General features: G+C 38.0%; 1 protein-coding gene across 1 annotated transcript in view; it reads right to left on the bottom strand.

Annotated features, from left to right (window-relative positions):
- The window catches only part of LOC141938195 (ATP-binding cassette sub-family A member 13-like), a 166,216-nt gene that overhangs the window by 11,845 nt on the left and 133,060 nt on the right, over positions 1 to 21,311 (bottom strand). The window contains exons 46-49 of the mRNA XM_074857198.1: positions 20,505 to 20,655; positions 11,360 to 11,494; positions 7,614 to 7,717; positions 4,871 to 4,963 (exon numbers count right to left, since the gene is read on the bottom strand). Of these exons, the coding sequence (XP_074713299.1) occupies positions 4,871 to 4,963; positions 7,614 to 7,717; positions 11,360 to 11,494; positions 20,505 to 20,655 (483 nt within the window). The remainder of the gene's footprint in view (positions 1 to 4,870; positions 4,964 to 7,613; positions 7,718 to 11,359; positions 11,495 to 20,504; positions 20,656 to 21,311) is intronic.

Below are 21,311 nucleotides of genomic sequence, written 5' to 3'. Positions count from 1 at the left end.
ATACATTTTTCATGTACAAAAGGAATTTGTTTTCTAGTCAACAGGGAAAAGGAATTTGTTTCTAGTCAACAGGAATAAAAATTATATTCATCTCTATGTTTTATGACATGTGAAAAACTTACTGCTAGTATATCTGTTAGTATGATAACAGTTTCCACTGAAGGCTGAAATATTGATGAGATCTTTAAACTTAATCCTTTCTTTTCCATTTAAGAAATCTACATGTGTGAGTTTGAGACAAGCAATAAAATATTCTCCATCAACCTTTTAAAAAAAAGGTAAAGTGTAAATAGCTTGCCAAGACATTTTCCATTCTAACTCTGCTATAACAAATGGATTAATTGCTGGGTAATTTAATCAAATTGCTTACTGATAAAATTTGAGCAAAGACTTGATGTTTGTCCAGTGCTTGAAAAATTGGTATGGGTTTTTCAGCTATGAGAAGTCTGTCCAGATGGCCTTAGAATGAAGGATAGTATTCAAAATGTTGTTCCCAGAGGGTTGGCCAGCTGTATCTAACATGGAAATGCTTCTGTGAATTTTTAAAAAAACATTAAGTATAATGGAGAATACTGGAGAGAGCATTTAAATGTAATTCATTCACAATTTAGAGTAATTGACTCAGTTGGCAGGAGTCATCTGAAATTAGGTTTTAACGGGCATAACTGCTAACACATCTATCTCATACAAACTACATCTAGAGCTAAGATGCTAACTTTTTGGAAATTGCCCTTCAGTTCGTTCTTTCTAGCTAACACCTTTCTTAGCATTTTTCAGAAATTTTCCACCTGCAACAAAAGGCCTTTCTAAAGAAGTCCAACACTTATTATTTTACGGAGAAACATCTGAGGGTACTTTAAGTCTGTTTAAACATAGATAAATATAGTCAGGGCTCAACAATTGGGAGCAGAAACCCAAACATCTACACTTGTAGCAAGAAGATATTTTTGGGTGAGCATTTTGTAACGGGCTTGCACAAGAGCTGGAAAAATGAATCAAGTCTCATACATTACAAGCAGCGTCACTTTTATACCACTGTGAAGCTTTTATGTTTCACATTATAATCTTCCTGGAGCTCACCCATACCCTTCATAGCAGAATTTTGTACTGCCATCTGACAAAGCTGTATTCAGTCCAAGATTATGGTCTTTCACATCTGCCAAGGGCTGAAAGTGTAGTGAGAGAGAAAGCTGAATCCTTGAAATTTCCCACCACAGCAAAGAAGCAAATTTAACAGGACCCCAAGGAAGACCCATTAGGCCTTCATCACACATCTATCAAAAAGGTGATCATAATCTAGACTTTACAGGCTGGAATGGTACTAAAGGAGAAGCAAATAAAATAGTTCTGAGGATTTCCATCAAGACAGACAGAATCACCAGGAAGCAAAGAAAAAAATGTCATTTTAGTGGATATAGCTACATTTAAAAGAAGAAAAAAATTATGGACATGTTAGTGTAATCACATGTAATATCAAAATGTGCTCCTACTCCTATTTCTTACAATAAAGGACTCATTCTATCGTAAATAAAAACTGTATGAAAATTTTCTTTGGTTTAAGTGTTCATACAGTGTTTAGATTTCTTTCCTTCTTCCAATCTTCAAAGCTAGATCAGGTCACTTGTACTTCATTTTAAAATATTTTTTCAATTTGATTTGTAGAAACAAATTGAAGACAGACTAAAGGATCCCAAGAGCTGCTTATAAATAAGAGCAAATTAAAAAAGGAGAACTGTAAAATCTAACAGAAGAACCATGATAATCTACAACTATGGTCCCCATTAATTTATGTTAGTACCATTCTTGCCTGTTAGTATAAACATGTATATTACTAGCATAATTCACACACACACAGCGCACACAAAAGCACCATCAAAACCAATTTTTATGGTACTAATTTATATTAAATCAGATGCAGCAGAATCACTTTTGCCTATGCTTTCCTTCATTTACATTGCTTCATGGAGCCATTTTGTTAAACAAAATGTAAGGTGATGGGGTTTTTACTGTGGGACGGTACCAGGCACAAATACACTAGACAGTAGTGATTGCAGGAAAACACTGAAAAACAGAACTGACTAGTGACTGTATCAGTAGAGATGGCTGTTAAGGAAAGTGTTGTTCTGCTGGTAGGTGTTTCCTAATAGTAGATTTAGAAATCCTTACAGTCTATCACTTTAGAAGGAAAAACATTTTGCTCTGTATGGCAGTGAGAATGATAGGTTTATTAAATCTTAGGGAGGGAAAGAAAATGGAAAGGAAGGAGTAATTGAATACTCTTTCAAGTCCTGAAAATTCTTCAGGCTGTTCACAAGTGTAGTGGAAAGTGAAAAAATGAAAAAATTAAAATCATTTAAAGCTTAATTATTTCAATGGTTTTCTTTGGAATAATAAGTAAAAGAATGATGCTTCTCTTCTTTCTCATCTCATGTAGACACAGAAGTCCTCCATAAGGTACACGGTAGTGTATCTGGAAAATGTCTTCAAATAAGTTTGGAACATGAATTAAGCAGAGGTACTGGCTTTCTTAATCTCCTAACATTTATGTATTAGGTATGTGATAGCCTGGGGTTTATGATGGAGCACTATATTGGCAAGTTTTGGAGTGAAGTTTGGAAGCTAGAGTAAGCAACAAAATAATAGGAGTACAGAGACAGTCCAACTTGTCCTCAGCTCTTTTCAAAAGTTTGTCAAAGACAGCATGGAAATGTCTTTATTGTATGTATGTATACGAGGTTTTAAGACTGTGCTCTCTACAGTGGCTTTTCTCCCAGAAGCCAAAAAAATGAATTAAGAAGTCAGAGCCAATTCAGACAACTGCATAACTTTGATAAAGCTAGTGGTGATTTTTTCCTAATAAAGATTCTAAAGTTTTAGAAAAGCTCAACAGGTTCCTGAACAAAAAACATGGAAAATTTGGAGACTAAATCAATCAATAAGCTAGGAGTTAAAGGATTTAATCCTGCCTTAAATGAAAAATCTTAGTCCAGCTTCAGCTACAGTTTCTACAAAAGCCTCAGCAATACTGGTATCCAGTGCACATAGTATCCCATATGAATGTCACTGACATACATTAAAGAACTGTCATGGCAATACAAGGAACACAAACCTGCTGAACATAGAGAAGGTGTGGGTTTTTTAAAGTTTAAAAAGAGGCGCTCATATAGCCTTGATTCTTGAATGGCTGATCTGTGAATGTCTTGATATTTTCAGAATTAATTTGAAGATACTTCCAGCTTGTCATACAGTTTATTATTCTGCATCGATTTGTTTACTATGATCTGAAAGAGGTGTATCTACAGAGACAGTGCAGCAAATTGAGAAATAACTGTCCTAATTATACGAATATCATGCATACTTATGAGTATGCTTATGATGTCTTTCTTCCCAAGATGGATGAAAAGGTGCTGGTAAAAGAAACACTGGGAGTGGCAAAACAATGGCAAAATCACTGAGAAGATAAAGGCGAAGCTAGCCTTTGTGGAATGTCTGATTTTGCCCTCTCAAGGTCAAGCTGATAAAACAGAGACATGCACTCACTCCAGGGGATCTGAAACATAAAAAGGAGAGACCCACATTTATCCCAGCAGTCAACTGAAGTGTCTAAATATAATTTTTCCTTATGTGGGGATGCACCCATCTTCTAAAAGCAGTTTTGCCTGTCCAAGGTCTGTGTTGTCCTCTACAGACATCTGTGTCTCTTACTACAAAAGAAATAAAGGATGTCTGCACTCCTGCTAAAGTAATTCAGCTAGTGGGACAACAGCTGTGCTATGAAATTTGGGAATAAGACACAGGATGGCGAAGTGCTAGATACAAAAGAAGCAGAAATTGCTGGAGTGATTGACTTCCCATGTCTCCAGAAACTGAGGCAACTGCTTTCTGAAAGCTACGCAAACTTGAAAAGAAGGCTATGATCACACAGAACAATCAGAAATATAGATGTAGACCTCAACTTTTTTCACCGTCCCACTTGTAAGGTCTCTAGCTGAAAATTTGTCTTGATGAAAAAAACCTTGGAAAGAGAATGCTTATGAAATTAAATGTGAAGCAGGTCCATCATGCTAATGTAGCTGTGAAACAAACCCAAAGGGAAGGACAGAAAGCCAAAACATTTCTGTAGAGCTTGTTTACATTTTCAAATGTATCTGCACTTAAGAGTGTTAAATGTAGAGCTAGTACAAAGCAGTGTAGCTTTGCTGCTTGTAAATGAGCTGTATCACTTTACACAGCTGACTGTCTGGGTGTCAAAAATTCTACTTATTTCTGAATATAAATGTTCTAGCTATAAGTTGCAGCAACTTTCCATCAGCTTCTGATCCTGTTTCCTTTATGGTGGTTTGATCTCATCCTCTAAATAAACATCCTCATTAACAGATATTAAATTAACTCATGAGCAGACTTCAAGCAGAAGAGAAGCTTATACACACCAGAAAAAGGATGCAGAAAACATGGCGTAAATATCTGTAACTGTCAGTGAATTTGGTAGGAAGCAGAGATGGTTCAAAACACAATCTTATTGGCTGCTGACCTGTTACAAGAAATCCTCACAAGGAACCAAATTGTATTTCATCTCAACACGTTGAATTCCTACAATGTATTTCTCAGGTTGAGTGCAGAAGTGCTTTATTTTAGATACAGATCTGTTCTCTTTCAATTACCACTGCAGACTACAAAGCATTTTAGCAATGCCATATGTCAATTTAGCTTGCTAAGATATCTTAATTGGCTCTTTTTTAACTTCAGTGATGGCAGGAAAAGAAAGATGTGCTTAGCAGTCATAAGTATTTATGCCTTGGCACTATTAAAGTGTCTAGCCAGCTCTTAGATTGAATGTAGCTGCAGAAGGTTTGATGTTGACATATAATACCTGTTTTTAATGTGCTGGGGAGAACCAAGACACTTGAAACTTCCATTGACCATAATAGCAAGCCGTGTACAGAGGGCTTCACATTCTTCCATACTACAAAATAAAGTGGAGGAAAAAAAAGATTAAAAGAATAATAGTGAAAGCAGAGAACATTATTTATACCTAACCTTAATTAAAGTGCAAGGAATCTGGACAGCTGCAAAAATGGGTACACAAAACCTTTGACTTTAAAGGCAACAGTCCAAATTGTAACCCTAGTCAGTACATACCAAAAGTTATTACCACATGACAGCTAGAAGAGAACCCTAAAATGGAATGGTTTTAGTCCAGAACTAATTGGACAATTCTGGTCACAATATAAAGGTTTTATTACCACAGGCAAATAAATACCTGATAAGCAGTCTCAGAAACGCCACTGAGTGAGAGCTATGAGCTCTGTTATTCCCTGTAATACCTGTTTGTGCTCATTTTGAGCTAAAGTATAGGGGTAGAAAAATGAAGTAAGCTTGTTTTGCTTGCCTCTTGAGCAGTACCTACCCTTAAAAGGTAGTTAGATGTGGGAAAGAAGCAGACCTTTAGTCTGATTGCAGGTTCGAAGAGGATGCAAAACACTATAATCCAAACAGAATTTAGGACATGGAAATGCATCTGAATAGGAAAGCAGGATTCTGTTAGATGCGACTGCTTCAGATTACAAATAATAACTTTGATTTCTAAAGCTTAGGGCAGATGGGCTGCCATTCTACATATTATAATAGAATTGTGTGAGCAGTTCTTCCAAAGCATCACTTTATGCATGGGACATCAGTCAGGACATTATCTATCATCTCAAAGAGGAGTCAAAGTTGTTTGATGTTCCCGCAATTCACTGCGTGTACTCCGCAACCCTTCTGAGATTGCTAAACAAGAGCTGTTTCATGTGCCTCAGCCAGGTGCCAGTCCAACTAAAGTGCTTTTACTGAATAAACATGGCAATTAAGTACCCTCCGAGGAACAATTTCCTTAAAATAAGACAGGGATATGGTGAGAACCAGTAAACCACTCTATTTGAGAGAGATGGGGAGAGGGCTGGCTAACACATCTTCCCACAAGTCAGGAAAGTTAGCTGAGTCTCTTTGGGGTGTGGTAACTCCTAATGCTCCCCTTGGCATAACACTCCCCAGCTGTAGCAAAGTAACACAGATTTAGGCCTTTATGGACAGTTAATACAATCTCACTCCTCTCCCTCTCAAAACAAAAGTTAAGCATTGTCTCTGTAAATTAAGTAAATAGACCTCAAAACCTAATTTTTACACAGGAAACCATCTCTATACCTCATGCAGTTATTTGCTGATAGGCATGAAAATTCACTTCAGAAGAAATATTCCTTTACTTATACAAGTATCCTTTGAAAGAATCTCAAATAAATCTCCAATGGCCTTCAGCAAATAATATAAATAGTATAAAATAATTTCTCTTCCTCCACCCTGACACAACATCTTATTGATTATAAATTAAATATGTACACTATCACTGTACTTGTATTTGCTTCAAGTCATTCATTTGTAGAGCTAAATGAGCAGTTAGTAACAATTTTATAGATTTTGTTTGTTTGTTTGTTTACAGCATATTAGTAATGAGACCACAGGTCTCTTCTGTTTAGTTGGTGTTTAACAACTAAGGGCTCTTAATCTGGACTGAAAAGTCAAAGCACATTGTTTCCTTAAAATCACTCAACTTAATTCACAATGCGTAATTTGTGTTCCCTAAACGAGTGAGCTGGTAAGCACTTGGGGATCAAATACAGGTATGTGATTTTCAAGATTCTTCTTCCATACATAGAATATGAGAAACTTTTGAGGACATTTTTCCATCAGTAATGTAGCACACACATCTACAGAGAGAACAAATACATTTTGAGAACATCTGAAAAAAAATTTAACTGTATCTAGAAAATATTGAGGGAATTTTTGCTGCATTCTTTTGATTTCTCTATGCTTCAAATCTCATATAGTCAAAATGTTACATTGCTGTTTTGATTAATGAGCTCTGTCCTCTCTGTGCATGTTTTCATGATCTCTCTCTCAATTAAAGCCATTTTATATATAATTATATGCAATATACTAAATTCCCTAGGGAACACTTTACTATAGATGTTACAAAACAGTATTGATATTTCTTCCATTAAACTGATATATCAATGACCATATCAGAGAGTTTACAAGATATTTAAGGTAAATAGAATCTTCTAAGAGAATGAGGTCACTCCTAACATTTCCAGTAGTGCATACAGAGAATAACTGAGACAATCTGCCTTTAAGATGCCATGGCACACACTTTTCATACACTGATGCAAAACAGAATCCTTAATAAAATCAGAAGGTTTTTCACTCCCACATCCCTTTGTAAGGATTTGTAAAGTGGGTGGCTGCAAAAGGATAACCTGGTGTTCCAAACAAGAAGACACAACTGCAACACTGAATAGAAAGAGCATAGAAAAGGAAGAATTCATTGCATCATTTTTTCTGTGCCTGCAGCTCCCTTGAACCACATTCCAATCCTTGAAAATAAGATATATTAAATATTTAGGATTTGGGCAAGTTCAATTTTCACAAGCGGAAAGGAATTGCTATAAAATACCAAGACGTATTCCATGTTTCACACCAGGGTAAGCATGCCTTCAGAATATGCATTTCTGCTCTCATTTGACAGCAGGTGAGGAGAGAGAACAGGAATATGCTGGCTGCTGGGCTAAGGGTCTTACCTGTGGGATGTCAGCACAGCTGCACAGCCATCCTGAACTTCCTTCAGGATAGTTTTCCAAAGGTAGCGTTTAGAGCAGGGATCCATTCCAGAGCTGGGCTCATCCTACGGGAAAAATGAAAATGACGATACAGCAGCATGGGAAAAACATACCACAGCTCCAGCCCAACGGGAAGAATTTAAAAAAACTCACAATAAAATCATATATTTTTCTCTAAAAAAGCTGCATTTTTAGGAGGTCACTTAACAGACACTCTCATCAGTTTTTTTAAGACATATCGTTTCATTTATAAATTTATAGAAGGCAATTTTTATTAAATAAATTTATATATATAATATGTTTATATATTATATAATAATATAATTATTATATTTATAAACACATACACATATTTAATTATACATATAAACATATACTTTTTTTACTAGGAGAGACTTGTAGGTGTTTTTCCACACTTTCTGGAGGGGCTGTTTCTCCCCTACATGCACATCTGTCATGAGCACAAAAGAAGTGGAGAAGTCCTGTAACTGCCAGCTGCCTGTACCGCCCATCCCATAGCCAGATGTGGATAATATGTTTGGATTCGACATCCTCCAGCAGTTACTTTCAGAGTCCCTTGGAGAGGAACTCTCACCCATGGTGGAGAGAATCCACAGGGTTAAAAACCAGTCAGTGTTGCCTAACGCAAACCGTCTGGCAAACCCATTTCCAACTCAGATTGCTTTCATAGAGAAAGAAGTGCAGCTACAAAAACTACATTTCCCTTCCTATCTAATCCTGCTGTCCTCACTAAATCAAATTAGGGATTCCAAAAAGTGGGGACTGGGAGAATGAAGAAGCACTCGCTGTAGGAGAAGATCATGTTCAAGAGCATCTAAGGAACCTGAAGGTCCTCAAGTCCATGGGACCTGATGAGATGCATCCAAGGGTCCTGAGGAAACTGGCAGACAAAGGGGCTAAACCACTGTCCATCATATTTGAGAAGTCGTGGCAGTCTGATGAAGTTCCCACTGATTGGAAAAGGGGAAACATAACACCCAGTTTTAAAAAGAGAATAAAGGAAGGTCCAGGGAACTACAGTCTCAACTCAGCCTGGCAAGGTCATGGAGCAGATTCTCTTGCAAACTGTGCTAGGGCATATGGGAAATAAGGAGGTGATTGGTGACAGTCAACATGGTTTCACTAAGGGCAAATCGTCCCTGATGATTTTGGTGGCCTATGACGACGTTACATCATCAGTGGATAAGGGAAGAGCAACTGACGTCATCTACCTGGACTTGTGCAAAACTTTTGACACTGTCTTGCACAACATCTTTGTCTCTAAATTGGAGAGACATAGATTTGATGGATGGACCACTCAATGGATAAGCAATTGGCTGGATGGTCGCACTCAAAGAGTTGCTGTCAATGGTTCAATGTCCAAGTGGAGAGCAGTGACAAGTGGCGTTCCTCAGGGGTCGGTGTTCCTCGGGATCAGTGCTGTTTAACATCTTTGTTGGTGACATAGACAGTGGGATTGAGTGCACCTTCAGCAAATTTGCTGATGACACCAAGCTGTGTGGTGCGATCGACGTGCTGGAGGGAAGGGATGTGCCATCCAGAAGGAGCTTGGCAGACTTGAGAGGTGGGCCCATGCAAACCTCATGAAGTTAAACAAAGCCAAGTGCAAGGTCCTGCACATGGGTTGAGGCAATCCCAAGCACAAATACAGGCTGAGCGATGAGTGGATTGAGAACAGCCCTGCAGAGAAGGGCTTGGGGGTATCAGTGGATGAAAACTGACTATGAGCCAGCAATGTGCACTCGCAGCCCAGAAAGCCAACTGTATCCTTGGCTACATCAATATAAGTGTGGTCAGCACATCAAGGGAGGAGATTCTCCCCCTCTGCTCTTGTGACACCCCACCTGTAGTTCTCTGTCCAGCTCTGGGGTCCCCAACATAAGAAGGACATGGACCTGCTCAAGAGGGTCCAGAGGAGGGTCACAAGGATGGTCAAGGGGCTGGAGCACCTTCCTTATGAGCAGGCTGAGAGAGTTGGGGTTGTTCAGCCTGGAGAAGAGAAGGCTCCAGGGAGATCTTATAGCAACCCTCAAGTACTTGAAGGGGGTCTACAGGAAAGATGGGGAGGGATAGGATGAGGGGTAACAGTTTTAAACTGAAAGAGGGTAGATTCAGATTAGATAAGAGGAAGAAATTCTTTACTGTGATGGTGGTGAGACACTGGAACAGGTTTCCCAGAGAAGTTGTGGCTGCCCCCTCCCTGGAAGTGTTCAAGGCCAGGCTGGACTGGGCTTTGAGCAACCTGATCCAGTGGAAGGTGTCCCAGCCCATGGCAGCGGGGTTGGAACTAGATGATCTTTCAGGTCCCTTCCAACCCAAACCATTCTATGATTCCATGAAATTTTGACTTCATCGACACATGAAAGCAGAAGGAATGATATCTGATTGTCAAAAGCCAGTCTCTGTCAGTACAAAACTAGGGAGAAGGAAACTTCCAGTTGCTTTTTATACTATGGAATTTCATGAGTTGTGTCACAACCTATTAGGGTGGTGTGGCCTTGGTCTATGTATTTACAGCAAGGAATCCCAGCTAAAACCTAGAAGAAAAGTTCTCAAGAAACAAAGCAAACAAAACATCCAGCTTGATGCTGATTTTTGTGCTTAGCTCCCAATGGCAGGGGTGAAAAACAATTCAGTTCAGTCTCCTATTATCTGTGGATAGCTAACAAAAAAAACGTAAAAAGCAATAAAAGTAAAGCAACCTACACTATTACTTAAATTAGTAGTTATGATCCTGGATGTAATCTAGAAGAATATTCAGTGGTTTACATTGGTGTCTTTGTTTTCAGACAAAAAAATAAAACCTTTTAAAATACTGAATAACTCCTTTAAAATCTGCTAGCTTTCTAAAGCCAGCCAAATGTTTTAAAGCATTTGACATGTTTAGATGTTTTTCTTTCCTCTTGTCATTACATATGCAATAGTCTGTGCCCTGCAGCAAGAAGTAGGTTGAAATGGATACTTGCAGTAGCATGCTGTCATAAAGACATTAAAAAACAGTTGGAGCATTTTCTAAGATCAGGAAAAAGCACTGATTTAAGATTATCTCCTCCTTTTACTAACTGAACCAGGGTCAGTTTAAGCATAAAATGTAAATAAAATAATTCTGCTCAGATGTGAGGCAATGATAGGAAGTTTAGAAGCAGCAAAATGTGTCTGCTCTTCTGAATCATGAACCCCAGGAGAACACCAGTTTTATCTGGGCCTACTTAGCCTGCAATGTATTACTGGAAGCACTGGTTTTCCCCCCAACTCTGGGAAGCAGAGTCCCTCCCTCTGACAGTTTATTCCACTATTGAACTGGTTTAGCTCTTCCCAGCCAAGGCTTACGAAAGGGATGTTCAATCTTCCCTAGTGAAACAATAGGCAATGATAAGAAAGAACAGTGGTGTCATAACGATGAACTTCCCAAAGCTTTGTAATTCCCTGATCTTCAATACAAAAGGCATTGTTTGAACTGGAAAGGCCAGTTTCAGGCCTAAATAAGCAGTAGGATGCAAGACATCAAAACAACATGTGGTAAGTAATTCCAATTAATATCATTCAGTAGTATTAGTTGGATTGTGTGATTTGTGAACCCAACAAAAATATAAGAACTAGCCAGATTAATGAAGCATGACATAGTAAGGAATATGAATATTCTGGAAAAGATGGGTCAAAATAGGCAAAATATTACCTTTACTCACCAGTAAAAGTATCTGGGGTTTACCAACTAAAGCCACAGCAGTAGAGAGCTTCCTCTTTGTGCCAGCACTGTATGTTCTCACCAGTTTGTCAGCATGGGCATTGAGGTGTAACCGGTTAACAAGGTCCTCGGCAACCTGTGGTTTAGAAATTTGAAGCCCAGAAAAGATGAGACAAATTAGATAGTGTTTGTACTTAAATTGAAAGAACATTCTGTTCATGCATATTAAGCAAATGTACATTTCATTTCCTTATTTACCCCATTTGCTGCATATTATTACTTTTGAATCTTTGAAACACACAAAAAGATGCTTCAAGACCCCTTAGTTCTTCACAAAGGATAAGGATTTTCTTATATAGAAAATTTGGCTTTGTCATTGCTTGTAAAAGTCATTTGCATTCATTTTGTGTTGATGGGTCAATGATCTAAAGTGTTCCTCATTTTACCTGTTCTCTGGTATTTATTTGATCAAACATCTTAGTGACTGAAAATTCTGGAGATAAAATTCTACATCAGCCACAAAAACATGGAAATGTCAGAAAAGCAAGTCACAGGTTGAGGATTTAGATTTTCTTAAAGAGAAAAGGTAACTTAGGGTAAATTAATATACCTTTCTAATAACTGAGAGTTGACCCTAGCTGGTTTGCTTGTAATTGCTTAAATAAGTATGTGTGATCTGAGTAATCTGGGCATGCACATGAGCACAGGTGGAGACAATGTTCATGCCATCCTCTATGGCCTTTCTTCTTTACCTGTCAGAGACAGTCCTAATGTACAAGGCTCCCTCAAATACTGGTGCTAGAGAATTTTAAGTGTAGCAAGAGCCTTGCTCCCCCTATATCAACTATCACTGCTGGACCATCCAGGGACACCTCATGCAAAAACATGAGGGACACAGCAGCGACTTTTCTACTCACCACTGGCAGATGCACCCTGCAAAGCAGCAGGTGTTTAGTGGCATGCTGCTGGGTGGCTGTATCATCAAGGGGTGATCAAATTTGTAATAGATCCAGTATGTCTTCAACCTGGATGTACTACAGCTGGGAGATTCTTGTAAAACAAGTAGTTGCATGGTGCTCTATTGCCTGAGATCAACTGCCAGAGCAACCCCAGCAGTATGGTGCGTTCTTTTTGCTCCCTCTTCAGCAAAAAACAAGGAAGGACTGGAAGGATTAGTCTATCAGATGGACAGTCTCCAATTAATTCAGAAAATCCAATAGAAAAAAGAAATATAAATAAACAATATTGTGAATTAATATCCACTATCCATTTCAAATAAACTGCCATAAGCATAGTAATATTTTTTTATGAAACAGTTTTATGCAACCTCCTTAGGAAATGATCAAGATATTCATGACTCTTATAGCAAGATTCTTCAGTACTACATATGAAAATAAGAGACACCTCTGAGAGCAAGTTCTCTGTAAGCAGGAACAACACTGCAGTGGTGAGGATCTGCAGTATTCTAGTGTGAATCCCGGCACTGGTATTAATAGTCTCTTGTGTTCAATGTACCTTAATGTATAACCTGATAGCAATACATGTTCTCAGACAAAAGCTACTTTTCATAAATATTGCTCTGCCTACAATAAATGCAGAGAAATAAAAAAAAAAAAAAAAAACCAACATTAATCAACAACCATTAAACCACCCAGGTAATTTTATACAGAAAAGTTCAAGTCGTCTGCTCTTTCAGCGTTAGTTCAGAGAGGTTTCTTTTCATTTAGACACTACTGCTGTGTATCAGTAGAAGTGTTGCAAATTCTGTGGATTTAGAAATGGTCAAGCATCTAAGGTATATTCTAAGATATAACAGCTAAGCTTTTTTGGTTTTGGTTTGGTTTTTTTTTTTTATTGTTTTTTTTTTTCTTCCAAACACAGGTCTCATTATACACCAAAACAGCCTATAAAGTCAAGACCTGTAAAGCACATTGTAGACAGCTTATCCATTCCACTAAACTGACTCAGCTTGACTACCACTGGGAATGCATGCATGTTAGTGACAATAGGATTATCCTCCTACAAATCCACCAACAATATACAGAGAATTGCACAGAAAAGCTCATAAAAAGTTAAGACTAGAAAGTGAAAAAATGTATGATCTCTTCTTTAAACCAAAATTAACATATATTGCAAACTGCAACAGGCTTCAAGAGCTGTTAACAATAAGGAAAAGATGACTACATATCACAGCTGAAATGTAGTAAAACTATCCTTTAGCTATGAGAAGAACCACTATTTCTAAGACTGCTCTGAAGTGTTACCAAAACTCTTAGCCCAAGTCAGCAAAATGCCATCCTTTGAAAGAGACAATGAACATTGCACAAGGAAGAATTTAGAAAGCCAAGGAATAGTGCCAGAAAGAAGAAAAAAAAAAACATTCAAGTAAGCCAAGTCTTATTGTAGTCTGTAGCCCCCAAGGAGACTCAATCATGTATGAGGTATGAACATAACGCTCTTTGCAGGGAGCAACATTAAAAAGAATCAACTTTTCAAGATTTATGATTCTACACATAGAATCCTCCCAACTATCTGGTATGTACTCAAGCATTCAGTGCACAGATACTCACGACTATGCCATCTCCTGTTTTGTACAAGGAGAGAAAGCCTGGCAAGTCCTCTGCTATGGGAACTTTGCAAGACAAAGTTTACTTAAGGTAAAACGAGAGGGGTGGGAATCATTTCAGAGTACCCACTTTGCTGCTGTTTTGAATGTGTAGAGTTTCTAGGATAAACTTTGCAGATCATTGCAATGCACACCACAATCTGGCTTGATATCCAGGTACACATATTTCGTGCAAAATGTATCAAATTAGAACATATTTGGAGCTGAATAACATCAGCAACATGAAGGCAGAAGGATTAGGCAGCTTTCTTACTCCTAGTGATTTCCCAGCTAAAAATCTATTCCTGCTATCCTCCTCAACTCTTACATGTCAAAGGAGCACTGCAGAGCATGCTTCAGCAACTATAAGAATATAGAGCTCACTCTTCTTTCAAGAGATGACCCCAGATCTTTTCCTCTTTTCTTTAATGTGTATCATAAGATTTCTGATAATAACAGTCTCAGCTTCATCAATATGACCTAAACAACAACAAAACAGTCATTTGAAAGAAATTAGATATATTATGTATTCAGCATATTGCAGAGGAACTTGCACATCTCCATCGTAACTTCATTTATCTGTATAACCAGTGGTATCTTGTGGTTTGTATCATAGTATACTACAAAGTAAAAATGAAAATCCCCCTTAAACTACTTTAAATAAAATTCAGAATTGAATATGTGACAAATCTTCAAACAGATACACACAATTATGCAAAAGATTTACAATTCTAATGGTTTCCTTCCTTCAGTAAATGTGAGATATATACACAAGCACCTTATCTTCCTCCTTGTCATATTCATCATGATGTTCTATTTCTGGTTTCAATTACTTTCAGCAGTGAAGGATGAGGAGATACATCAATTTATTTAGCAAGTTGGTAACATTGAGGCCAAATTAAAAGACACAGAGTTATATGCAAATGTATACATTGTGAGTGCGCTTGAACCATAATGATGTATCACATCTAGTCATGGCTGTAATAATGTATTTTAAACACTTTCCTTGCCCCCTCTCCCCCCAAATCCAGATTATGACAGACTTTACATCTATCAGCTAACAATTTCCATATTTTCCAATATACCTTAAAATTTTTTACTTTTCCCTAGTCAATTATAACATCCTCAGTAAAATTTCCTTTTCCCAAAATGAATTTGAACTAGTTTCCCTAGCGTTGGAATGAGCCCTTCAATCTGTAAAATCTAAACCAAATCCTCCAATACTTCATGCATTTACTAAGACTATATTCATTCCAGAAGAGGCAGTAAGGTGACTTGAATCTTTGCACACTTGTTAATATCTGTGGGAGGAAAGGTTAAAGTAGTCATGGTGTCCTCTATCCACCAGGGAACCAAGAGGCACATCCACCTCACTGAAAAGCAGAAAGTGATGCTAATTATGTAACTACTGATGCTAATGATTTTCCACTCTCTTTTGAAAATTATCATTAATATTCAAGTGAAAAACTAAGTGGTACTGAGAGAGTTTTCAGTTAGTGTGTCTTCCAGAAAAACTTGGAGTTAGTGAAGACTCAATCTATTAGAAAACTAGATATGTGATAGCATGTCTAATCTGACTTGAAAGGCTGTATGCATCAGTGTATTAATTTTGCACCATTTCTGACAAAATAAATACAATGTATAACTTCTTGCTATTTTATTTTGAACAAACCCTCATAAAGCAACCCTGACCTAATATTGAAAATGTGTATCATACCTAGTACAAATGATAATAGGCATGGGATGAATTCTAAAGTCACCTGAAAAATAACTATACACTTCCAAAATAGTTGTTCAAAGTGTCAGGTTCTGAGTAAGTGAACGCAGTGTACGTTGAACATCTTAAATAACAGCCATTCATCAATTCCACATCAAACAGTATTTATTCTGCTTCAGAGTAAACCCAGAATTCTTAGATTTCTTACATTAAGGAAGCGTATACTCTGGTCAAACTTCTAGGGAAAAATAGTTCTTTATCCCAGAATCTTATAAAACTGTATACACTGATTCTCCTTGGGGTCCAAAAATAAGCAAGCATGCAAAGAATAAATGAATTCACAAATTCCTGTTTTCAGCAGCTATAGAATATAACATGTAAGGAAGTCAATGAGATTGCAGAGTCAGTGCAAAAATCTTCCTGGAGAGTTAACACAAAGAGAAGTCATACTGACATTCAAAGAAGTCACCTCTAAATGCCTGATGAAGCTTGTTTTGAGATTTGCAACACAAGTTTTAATGCAAATGAGAGATGTCATTTAATGTTACTATTGTATACTTTTTAACAAGCTGTATGGTGTCTTTTGGAACAAATTGAGATACTGAACCTTGATTTATTAAAGAAATAAAAATAAGAATTAAAAATACTATGTTAAGTTAGCATCTCTCTAAACAGCCCCAAAGCTCTACTCTAATTTTTCCAGTTTTGCAGCAAAAAGAAACTTTCAGAGCAGAATTGGGAAGAAAGTAAAACTTCACATTACATGAAGCTTAACATTGATAGCAAATGACCCATTTTTCTCCTCCTTTCCCATTCAGTTAATTACTGTTTTGGAACATTAAGTGCACTCAACTTTATGTCAGGCACTTAACTCCTGCTGCTGATAAATCTGTGTAGTAGAGGATTTGATCCTTGAAGTTAGTGTTTCAATAGATAACTTTACAAGCAACACATCCCGTAAATCACCTGCCTGCTTGCCAATTTGTTAAAAAAAAAAGTGAATGTATGTTCTTTTCCACATCAAAGCCATGTACGCTCTAGAATATATGTGTGTGTGCATGTTAGCATAAACACTTGCTGATAGACATTCAGAGGCAGGCTTGGAGCGCCGTATTATAGGCAGGAGGGAATGAGAAAATAACAGCTTACGTTTCATACAGCTGGTATTCTAAAACATTCCCAGGCCTTATTTTCTTTATACGCAACTAAAATGCGCACTTTCTCCAAGTACCAGCCATTTCTGAGTTGAAACACAGCAGCTGTTCAACACTTGACAGCAGTGCCACACAGTCGGAAGGGCCTGCTGACAAAAACATTCGTTGAGATAGCTGCATTTCAGTTTTTGATGAACGTAATGCAGAGTAGCTAAATACTATTTGCAGGAGCCCTTTGATGCCTTGATCCAAGAATATGGCAAAGTCTGCTCTGCAGTCTATGCAGACAAAAAATTAAGACAACTGAAAGGAAGAATGGTCTCTATATCACAAATGTGAAACTAAGGCCCAGAAGGCTGCCTATAAAGAACAGTCTAAGCCTACACCTAGATCATCTAAGGTCCAGGATAATCAGAAGATTAACATTTATCTTCTCCCCATGCACCACAGTAACATAAGTCATCTCTAAATAATGCAGAATTGATTTTTATCCACTTGAAGCAGGACCCATATGTGAATTACCACACCATTTGAGGAACTGTTCCCCAAATGGTTTTGAGAACTGTCATTGCAGTAGCTGTCTACTAATTGCCCAGAGAATAGCTGGATCTGAACATAAAGTGGAAGCTCTTAGGCACACCAATTATTCATAAATACTTCTGCACTTGCAATGGGTTTTATGAATGCCAGATATTTCAGAGAGAACACTAGTCTCACATTAGCTACAGAGAAAGTATAGGAAGCCAGGTCACCCCTGTGGCTCTTCACCCAATACAGACAGGAGACAGCATTTGCTGTAGTGTTCATTTACATATGCACATGCAAAGAGACCCTGCAGGTACAGCATAGAAAGCTGTTGGTATTGTCCTGCTCACTGTGATCTGGAAAACTTCCTAGGCACCTGAGAAAAGCTCAGTGACCCATGGGACAGTTTACTTATGAAATCCAGGACCATAACCAATCAGAGATCTCTCCTTTCTCAAGCTTCCACATAGCTCCTGATCCAGCACCTCATCCTCCAAAACAACTGCTGCTGGGAGGCCAAATGACCTGAAGTAGTCACAAATCATGCAATGATGGCAGGATTATTCATGTACACAGGCAAACACACTCCCCTCTACTACCTGGTGTTGACAGGGTTTGTGCAGAGTATAAAATTAAAGCATTAACAGCCTATTGTAATGCATGGATCAGCTCACACTTCTCAAAGCTACTGTCTCCAGTTGTCTGCAGATGAGATATTACCAAAAAGAAGGTGTCTGCCAGTGCCACCTGAACAGCTTTTCCTCACACCTGTGAGTATTAAAATAAAACAATAGCTCAGAGTCTTCACTCCAGAAATCAGAAAGGTAGCACAGTGCTAAAAGCCCTACTCAGCTCTCACCGAAAGACTACCCCCTCTTGGCAAATTCAAGTCAGTTATAAAAGTAACTCTTCCAATAAGGCTGAGGCAATTATTTTATCTGTGGGGAAGTCCTCCTTAGCCTACATCCTAGGCTCATTCCTACTCCATTTCTCTCTCACAGGATCACCATCCACCTGGGTTTATGTGCTTCAGCCTATTTACAAATGGGGAGTGTATGCTAACTCTGTACTCTGGAGTGAGCTTGCTGAGAGCAAATATGTGAGTTAAGTGAGTCCCACGAAATTTAGTTAAAACTATGTACTTGTATCATCCAGATGCTTCTGAAATTTCCATTTTTCTTAGGGTGCCTTAAGAACTGCTTCATTTGGACATATGCATTGCAAGAATATATTGTCTTTTCTTATGAAAATGATAGGACAGAAAAGCTTAAAAGCCATGTTTAGAGCATTTTAAGAGCGCTGCTGCATAATTAAACAATCAAACTCTGATTCTTGTTTTAAATTACACTTAGGACCAAAAGTGTTCAATAACATATATAAGGTGTATGGATATTTAACAACATCCTTTTGAATGACTACAATGCTCTAGAGGAGATTCCAGAATCTGTTGCCACCTTTGTGTCTATTAAGTGCCACGATAATAGACTCTAGTTATGATAGGCTTTTAGCCCAACTGTTAGAGAAGAGCTGTCAGTTCATGGAGAAAACAGGTAATTATAGTTGACGGGTTTAGTGCAATAACAATTATCACTTAATATATTCCCTCTAGATCAAGGGAAACATATTCAAGTCTTCAGTGCTCTGCTAGACTCAGAAGCAAAAACTATCACCAATGAGTTATGAAGAGCAAACAACTAAATAAAAGATTGTATGATGATTTTGAAACAGCCTGCAAGAAATGTACTGTTAAAATAGTCAGTTAAAAGTCCACCCAGGCAGGATACTGCCCAAGAGAAGGGGCAAAGACTTGTAAGAATCATTTATTTTCCCCAGTCTCTCATCCAGAAACACGCAAATGATTAGCTTAAGGCAGGAAAAATTCAAAAGACTGCCTGTCCTGATGCTATCATTGGGACAGAATGGTATTTATTTCTGAATACTCAATGTTCCATTGAAGGAATCACACCTTTTTCTGTAATAGTACCTAGCTGCTGGGGGAAAAAAGCTGCAAAGAACCAGGAGTCCTTCTCACATACAGACAAGGAACTGACTGTAAACCAGTTAGCAGACCCTGAGGAAATAGTCAGGAAAATGCTGGGTGGATAGAAAAAAAGATATTTCAGTTACATGCAGTTTTGCTTCTAGAAAAAGGAAGACAACAGGCAGCATTCTGGAGGTTACAAGGACAATCCTAGAGCCATAGCAACTACATGGAACCAATCGACACAGCAGAAATGATAGACACTGATTTCTTATCACATTCCAGTTTTATCATGTTAATAGAAATGCAATTAAGCACAAGAGATTGAGCTGCTCAAGTCCAGGTCAGATCAGAAACTTCCATCTGCAGAGACAGAGAAACACCCCACATTTTACACTATATCTATCTGGTACCTAATTTCTGGTATTGGCTGACTGATTGCCTCATTACAGAAAAAGAGCACTTGCTTGCTGGTCAGCACAGCTACATTTGTATCTGTAAATTCAAAACCTCTTGGTAACATTCCCAGATGTTATCATCATCTATGCTAGTAAGCTCTTAAAGCACTTTCTGACACTGGTTTGGCCTGCTCCCCTTGGACAACCCCAGGCCTGGTATGGCAGATGGAATATTTTAGGGACTGCTCCCAGCAGACTGTTTAAATGCAGTCACCAACTTGTGAAGTTTAAGACATTTACTAGCAGAGTGCTGACAGCTGCCATCTTAGCACTCAGATGTTTGGTCTATTTATATAATCATTCAAGAATGTTTAATTCCTTCAGAGTTTAATCCCATCTCTGAAAAGAGTTTTTCAGAGGTGCATGACTCAGAACACGTGGTGTTGCCTCTCAGTTCTCTAAGTGTGATAATGGTGTTGAGCCATTCATAAATTTCCTTTCCTTTAGAGTTTTTGTGCCTAAGATTTCATTTGCATTACTGTTATTTCATGATCCTCAGTGATGTTATTGTGTTTTGAACTGGCATAACAGACACAAAAAAATCCATATTGTTTAAATAAAGTAGTAGTAATGAAAAATCTTATTACTAAAGCTTTTAAGATGACATATCAGTTATTCTCTCATGTAAAAAAAGTACAAGTGTTTTATAAACTCCACAGCCCAACCTTGCTTCACCTCCCCCTGCAAATCTGTTCTGGACAATTACCTTACAGATATCCTGTTTTGGAATTCCACGCAGTGCGCAGTAATAATAAAGATGCTCCCAACCCGTTAAAAGTTCATCCAGGGCATCTTGCTGTGGACAGTAGCCAATGAGAATGCCTTCAGAGCTAGCAGACAGTATATCCATTTCAGACCTGTTTAACGCAAAAGCAAAAGACTTGAATGATGTTTAAAAAAACCACAGCCCTGGGTTTCACCCTCGGGATAGAGAGTCTTCAAGACAAACACAATTCCCCTCAGCTGCATAGGTAAATGAGTTTGAATCTTTTTGCTATGATCACTTACCATCGTACCACCTACATGCAATGCATGCTTTTTGTCCCTCTCAGATTAGCATTGCCACCCATGCGTTGCTATTCTAACGGGGCGTGTGTCAAGGTGAACAGATCAACACAGGAGGAGGACAGATCTATGAGAATGAATTTCTACCAGGTTTACCTCCCTTATCTCTTCGGGAGACCCTGCTCTAAGGAGACACATTTCAAAACCATACTGGGTGTATCACATTTAATATTAAAGCTGCAATAGTTAAGAGAGAGGGAGGGAAATGTTGTTGTGTGGTCTTTGTGTGTCTGTGCAAACACATACACATGCATGCATTCTCTAAACAGGAGCAAAACAAAACACAGAATATTAAAACTTAGTTGGTTAAAAGACAATACAGGAAAAAATATAAAATGATCCTGATATAAGAGACTTATGCCTTCACTTTTTAGCTGTACAACATTACTTGAAATTACATTCATTGCTAAGAAGCAAGCTTGATTGCAAGGGTGTCTCATTACACATA

This window comes from Strix uralensis, chromosome 1 (assembly GCF_047716275.1).
Source record: "Strix uralensis isolate ZFMK-TIS-50842 chromosome 1, bStrUra1, whole genome shotgun sequence".
In the NCBI taxonomy this organism is placed as follows: domain Eukaryota; kingdom Metazoa; phylum Chordata; class Aves; order Strigiformes; family Strigidae; genus Strix; species Strix uralensis.
The sequence above is the reverse complement of the archived record's forward strand: the minus strand, read 5'-3'. Positions and strand labels throughout refer to the sequence as shown.